Source organism: Ailuropoda melanoleuca, chromosome 12, assembly GCF_002007445.2.
Source record: "Ailuropoda melanoleuca isolate Jingjing chromosome 12, ASM200744v2, whole genome shotgun sequence".
Taxonomy (NCBI): Eukaryota; Metazoa; Chordata; class Mammalia; order Carnivora; family Ursidae; genus Ailuropoda; species Ailuropoda melanoleuca.
In genome coordinates this window covers 9,237,137-9,243,930 of record NC_048229.1, presented here as the reverse complement: position 1 = coordinate 9,243,930, position 6,794 = coordinate 9,237,137, and the positions used below count along the sequence as shown (strand labels likewise).

Genomic DNA, 6,794 nt, shown 5'->3' with positions numbered 1-6,794 from the left:
ATTCCTCACGCAATGCACATCTGCATCGTTCCCAGTTTTTGGCCACTCTGAGTAATGCTCGTGTGAATATACATGAAGGAGTTTTGTGCGGACCTCTCTTTTCATTTCTTTTTCCACAGTGATTTTTGAGTAGAGAAAATGCAAACGTACTTAAACATGACTTCTTATTTAAGACCCAAGTGACTAGCTTGGCGGGCAGAATCCAGGGCCGGAGGAGAGGCCTGCGGGCCGGCCCGAGCCCCGGCGCTCAGAGCGTCTCCGCTTTCCCTGCAGAGAGCTGCTGCGGTGCGAGGCGGCACTGGCCAGGCTGTACTGCCGCATGGCCCTGCTCAACATCTTCGCCCCGAAGCTGCCGCACTTGTTCACCCGCCTCTTCCACATCCCCGCCGTCCGGGACATCACCCTGGAGCACCTGCAGCTGCTGTCCAATCAGCTCCTGGCTCCTCCCCTCCCAGGTGAACCTTGGCTTGGGGCTGTCCCCGGGATCATCAGCTCAGGGTGGGACGGCCCTGAGAGCGAGCCCGGCCCCCGGCAGGAGACTGGGGGTGAGGAGCTGGCTCTCTGTGTGGCACAGGCCTTTGGGCTAGTGTCGGTAAACAGCCCTGGACAGTCGCGATGACCTGGGCAGTGCTTGCTCACTTTGGAAAATGGAAGTATGCTACATGACCTATTTAGTCCTTGACCTGCTAAGCACTCATTGAGCTTCCCAACCAAATTGTGGATCAAGGAAAATTAAACATCACTTAGGAAGTCCGGTCACTGTACTGTTGCCACGGACATTCTCGCAGGCATTGTTCAGAAAGGAAGATGTTCCTTTTACCAAGCTGCTCCATAGCAGACCTCACTAGTTCGTTGTGACTTCCATTGGAGCTGTGTCAATGGGCCAGGTTGCGTGTATCTGCAAACCCTGGGGCCCTTGGCAAGGCCCGATGCTGTGTGTGCAAACCCGGTGAAGGCTAAGCGATGAAGCTGCTTAGCCCAGTCCAAGACCGAGGGGCCCCTCTGTCTTCCCCCAGCACCTCGGCCTCCGCCTGCTCCCCTTGGACTCCCAGCAACTAAGATGGGAGCAAGAGGTGAGAGGGCAGACGCCACCCAAGGCCTGGTGGGTGTCTTCCGTCTGTGGGGTCCCAGCTGGTGTGTGTGTGTGTGTGTGCGTGCACGCACCTGTTGGGGTCCCCTGGTTCACCCCAAGAACTTAGAGGCTCCAAGACTCATGACCCAACACTGGCTTTACACACTCCCTGGCGGCTCCTCGGGGCAGCTCAGGAGGGGCGAGGGCACACGAGTAGGTCAGGCTGTGGGAACCCCTGTGTCCAAGCAGCTTCATTCCTGTTTAATAGACTTGGGCCGCCACTTCAGGTTTTATTTTAGGAAACAGTTTTGTTGCTTAAAAGAAAAGAAAGATTTAGACCACTGATGTGAACCCCCTCTTCCAACCTGCCAGCCTGCAGGATCTGATCAGTAATGTCTTACCTGAGACGTTATGTCCGAGCTACCCCATCCAGGTTATCTGGGCAGGCTGCTCGCTGTTGCCCAGGCTCTGCCTGCCGTTGACTTCTGTGGTTCTGGTGAATGTAGCTTTTCTTTCCCGGCCGCAGATGGCACCATCAGCTCCAGCTCCATCCTCCTGGCACAGTCCCTGCAGCATTGCATCCACTCCCAGAACTGCTCGGCCACAGACCTCTTCTACCAGGGCAGCTCCCAGACCGTGCGAGAGTGGCTCAATGTGGCCATCACCCGGACCCTGCACCAGGGCGAGGAGAGCCTGCTGGAGCTGACGAAACAGATCTGCTCTTTCCTGCAGGTAGAAGTCTAAAGCTTTAATGTCCCCAAACCGGGGTGATAACTTTTAATTGGAAGTCTTATTGGCTTACTAAACGTGACACTGTCTCTTCCCCAACCTCCCTAGTGCCTGCTGAACCAGTCTCCCTTTCCTCACGGCTTTCCCACTGTGTCCCATCCATAGCGACCTTCCTCCCGGAGGGCTTTCTCGTCCCCCGGGGCCTGTGACTGCGTATGCGTTGGTTTCGTGCTTTGCCTGGGAGTTGGGGGATGAAATGCTCTCCTGTGTGTGGCCTGTGGCTTTCCTTGTTCAATCTCTTTGCAGACAGCACCCGAGCAGTTCCCCTCTGAGGAGTTCCCGATTTCAGAGTCCAAAGTCAACATGGATGTTAACTTCCCGGGGGCGGCTTTTGTCGTCGTGTCTTGCAAAGAAAGTCAGTCTGGATTCCGCAAAGAGTAAGTTGCCTGTTCTCCCAGAGAGCTAATGGGAGAGAAAAGAAAACTGGAGTCTGGTGAAACTGACAAAGAAAAACTCGAATTGTTTTTACTCTTTAACGCACACCGTATTTGAATATAGTCTGTAGTTCTTCCCATATTTCCATGTTTGGGAAATTCGTCCTTCTGAAGAACGATCTTCTAAGATGTGGTGGGAATGACTCCCAGATGCCCACTTCTTACCCTCCGTCTCCTCCCTGGCATGAGCGGCCGGACTCTACTGACCCTGCTCCCTTCCTCTGTAGCTCCTCCCTGTACAAGGCGCCGTGGGCACGGGTGCTCGTGTACGGGCTTGGCCACAAGGTCAAGCGGAATGGCCAGCTGAACCTGATCGAGGCCGTCTGTTACCCACGGGATGCATCTCCAGCCAACACCGGCCTCACGCCGCCGCCTACTGCCAACCAGTACCCCTCGGTGATCCTCTCCACAGACAAGGTCCACATCAAACTGGGTATGTCTCTGAGTTAGTGCTTGGTAAGAACGGTGTGAAGTCATTTTAGGCTTTCCTTCTTTTTGAAGATAGAAAGGATTTTGTACCTTGCTGTGTGCCCTTTTCTGGTCAGTCAAGAACAGAAGTGCTTGGGACAGTGTATTTTAGGAGAGGAGATGAAATGAGCGCCTTTCCTGCCCATGGTAGGCCTGGCAGATGCTGCCCAGACGTCAGTGGGGATTTCCTTTCCTTTTGCGAGCATGCGTTGTTTAGAGTGACCCGAACAGAACGGTCCTTTAGTGGCAGTAACCCCAGCTGCCTTCCTCCAGCGCTCATTAAAACTGAATTCTCTCATGTTCGAGTGGCTCTCTGGGGTGCAGGCCACTGCGAGCATCTGTCCCCCGTCTCCGTGGTCAACAGCGGGTGGCCAGGCTGGGAGGCCCAGTGGGTCTCGTCTACCCAAAATTCTTTGCTAAGCCCACGTGGGTTTAGGGTTAGGGGAGGGGTCCACCTCTGCAGATCCCAAAGCTGCCCCCCGTTTGTGCACCCCACGCACCGGGGCCACCTGTTTCCGAGAAAACACACAGAACAGACTTCCACTGCACTTCCTGTCGTGTTTGACAGGAAAGGATGGACCTGTGTTTGCTAGAGACAATTCTGAAATGTATCTGACCTTCCAGGCAAAAATTGGGCCTTGGCTTTTCCACAGCCCCTGTCCCAGAGACCTTGCATCTTTAGGGAATGAAACGAAAGGAGACTTTGCTAAACAACTTAATGATTTCTTCATTAGGGCCAATTTTTCTCATAGTGCTCTGTCTATACTGGCTGTTCTGTAAACTTTATAATACACAGAAGATCTCTGTCCTCTCATTCCTCAGTTATCACCATATAAATGGTCACCCCAAAATGCAGGCCAGTCTGCATGGTACCTCCTGACTTGTCCAAAGATCCCCAGGCCCCTGATGGCCTGACTTATGTCTGCTCAGGGCTTGTAGCTGGCCTTGGGGTGCAGTGTGGGTGTGAGGGGGGATCAGGCCTTAGGGCCTTTTTCCTCTCACTGCAGCATCTCTGGCCAGATTCAGACCATGGCAGTGACACAGGGTAATAAGAGAAAATCAAAGCCCAAGGGAGTGCTAGTCTGGGGCGCCCCTTGTTGGTCCGCTCTGTAACCAGATACAAGCTTAATGGTCTCATGGGATTGCAGCCACACCAAACGGCTAATTATTTGTTATTATATTCCAGTGAACCATCTTTTAAGGTCTGACTTAGTATTTCCATGCTGGCTCATCAGGCTGGTTGGTATCTAACCAGCTGGGCAATATTTATCCTTCCCATTCTCCTCGCTGCCCTTGTCCCCTTGTCACACTGACAAATGGACTCTTTGGGGGGATGTCCTCAGGCCCTCCTGCACCTGCAGCTGACTCAGTCTGGAGTGAGGGGGAGTTACGTTTCCTTTCGCCTCCAGCTGACGAGCAGGTTGGCTTTCCAGCCCTGTTCTTCCACACACACCTGGTGGGTCCTTTCCTTGGGCTTAATTGGATCACAGGCTGCCAGTTATGAGCCTTCCTCCTTGGCCGCTCTTCCAGGGGTGTCTCCGCCTCCGGGGGCCGTGCTGGCGTTGCATTCTTTGCCCCTGGAGTTCCCTCTGGCTATGGCCTTCGCCGAGCAGCTGCTGTCCTGGAGATCAGAGGATGGAGAAGGGAGAGCCGAAGATGAGCCCGACACCATCCCGACCTCTGTCCTCCTGCAAGTTGTGGAGCTGCTGGGTAAGGCTTACCTTCTCTCAGGATTGGGCCTGGGGGAACTGGGGGGGCTAGCTCAGGGCCTGAGGAAGGCGCTTGCCCGCTGGTGGCTTCTCATTGGGTTGCTGTCATCTGAAAAGGGCTTGTGGAGCTGACGGTAGGGTAAAGCCGAGGCTTGTTGTTGTTTTAAAATCTATTTATTTATATATTTTGAGAGAGAGAGCATGGGTGAGAGGGGCCCAGAGATCATAACATGAGCCGAAACCAAGAGTCAGATGCTTAACCAACTGAGCCACCTAGACGCCCCTGTAGCCTAGCCTTCTAAACACATGACTGCAGGGTGTTCTCATTATTTTGAGGGGTGGCAACTACCCATGAAAATAAGATTAATTTTATCCTGCTTTAAAACACAAATACATGCATTTTTGTAACTTTGGAGGTAAAAGGTGGTGTGGGAGTAAATAATGTTGCAAAATCAAACATTATGACTTCATAGTTCCTGAAAGGTTTAAAAGGGGTTGCATTTTGGTAAAACTCCTAAAAGGTAAACTTTAGAGTTGTACATTTTATATGTAAATTCACCTCAAATTCTAAAGTAATATTGAGCAACAATGATACATCTACTTAAGTGTTCAGGGATAAAACAGACTAATATCTGGAACTTATTTTGAAATAATCAAATACTAAGATGAGTTTTTGGGTGAATAGAGGGGTAGATAGGCAGGTACATAAGCGCAAATACCTCAGAGCGTTGATGGGAGGACCTACGTGGTAAGCGTACAGGTATTTATTGTCTAAGCAGTTCAACTTCCCTCTTTTTTGAGACTTTTTATGATATTGGAGGGGAAAAGATGTTGCAAACTGAAGTGCCCTCGGGTCACACAGATGATGTAAATGGGGGAAATAGGAGAATGGGCCAGGGCACCCCGTGCTCTGCCAGTCCCTGAGCCTGTCACTCCTTGCTGCAGGAGAAGGTGGCCCCAGTCCTGCCAGCTATTATTACTTTTTATTTCAAGAAAAGCCAGTAATGTAGGTATTGAAGTGAATTTCCCAGTTTTTAAATGTTGGCAATTAAATGACATTCTTTAAAATACCTTGGGTGAAGGATCAGGGAAGGGGAGTGGGGACCACCACAGGAAGGAGAGGTCTGTGGGCAGTCTTCGCTCGTGGGCCACCATTCGAGGTCTGGGTGGAGGAGATTTCTGAGGCCGTCCTCTTACATAAATGGCAAATGGCAGAGGAACGGCAAGGGAGGGGAGGCGGCATGAGCCTCAGAGGGCTTGACCGCGTGGGCACTTGTCTGTGAATGGCTTCCTGAGCACCCACGTGGCACGAGCAGCGTGAGTTCATTTCCAATTAAAGTCATGAAGCAGTGTCGCCCCTAAGATCAGGCAGCTTAGTGTGAATTTAAGATGTGTGTCTGGCACAAGGGGGATCTTGGTACAAACCTGTGACCCCTCTTGTTCTAGACCCTATTTCCTGAACTTCAGTCCTTCTCATGCCATCTTTATGTGATTTCCTCCATGTCTGCAAGTCATGCCTGTCAGCATTTATTGATTTGGTTTTTTGGCAATCTGCTCTTTTCTCCTTTTTTTAAACTTTGATTTTAGGGTGCCTGGGTGGCTCAGTCGGTTAAGCATCTGCATTCTCAGGGTCCTGGGATCAAGCCCCATGTTGGGCTTCCTGCTCCCCAAGGAGCCTGCTTCTCCCTCTCCTTCTGCCTCTCCTCCTGCTTGCAGGTGCACACGTGCCCTCTCCCACTCTCTCTCAAATAAATAAATAAAAATCTTAAAAAAAAAAACACCAAAAAACCCCTTCGATTTTAAAGGAAACTTTATGTTGCCACTTTAAATGGAAAAGTAGTAAGCCTTGCCATAACTAGGAGGTTAACTATACAATAGTTTTCAGTAGGAAATACTGACCATTGTTGCCTGTCAGAGGCTCTGGGTCTGTGGCCCACTTTCTGTCAAGGATGTACCAGCCCTGCCGTAAGCCTTTCTTGTTGACAGAATCAGGCCTGAAAGAGGAGTTAGAAAGGAATACCTTGGGGCGCCTGGGTGGCTCCGTCGGTTAAGTGTCTGTCTTTGGCTCAGGTCATGATCCCAGGGTCCTGGGATCAAGTCCCGTATCAGGCTCCTTGCTCAGCGAAGAGTCTGCTTCTCCTTCTCCCTCTACGCCTCCCCTCCCCGCTCATTCTCTCTCTTTCAAGTAAATAAAATCTTAAAAAAAAAAAAAAAAAAAAAAAAAAAAGGAATACCTTGTCAGTGTGTATTTCTGGGCTTTCTGATAAAATTGGATTGTGTGTCCCCAGTAGCAAGCATCTCATGGTTTGGGAAATACTGTTC

At 51.0% G+C, this 6,794-nt stretch overlaps 1 protein-coding gene across 7 annotated transcripts in view; it reads left to right on the top strand.

Annotated features, from left to right (window-relative positions):
* HECTD4 (HECT domain E3 ubiquitin protein ligase 4) overlaps positions 1-6,794 on the top strand; it is a 187,781-nt gene that overhangs the window by 157,915 nt on the left and 23,072 nt on the right. For all 7 annotated transcript variants that reach the window (XM_034638583.1, XM_034638580.1, XM_034638584.1 and 4 more), the window contains 3 exons: positions 2,108-2,238; positions 2,523-2,728; positions 4,294-4,473. In XM_034638583.1, coding sequence (XP_034494474.1) covers positions 2,108-2,238; positions 2,523-2,728; positions 4,294-4,473 — 517 coding nt within the window. The remainder of the gene's footprint in view (positions 1-2,107; positions 2,239-2,522; positions 2,729-4,293; positions 4,474-6,794) is intronic.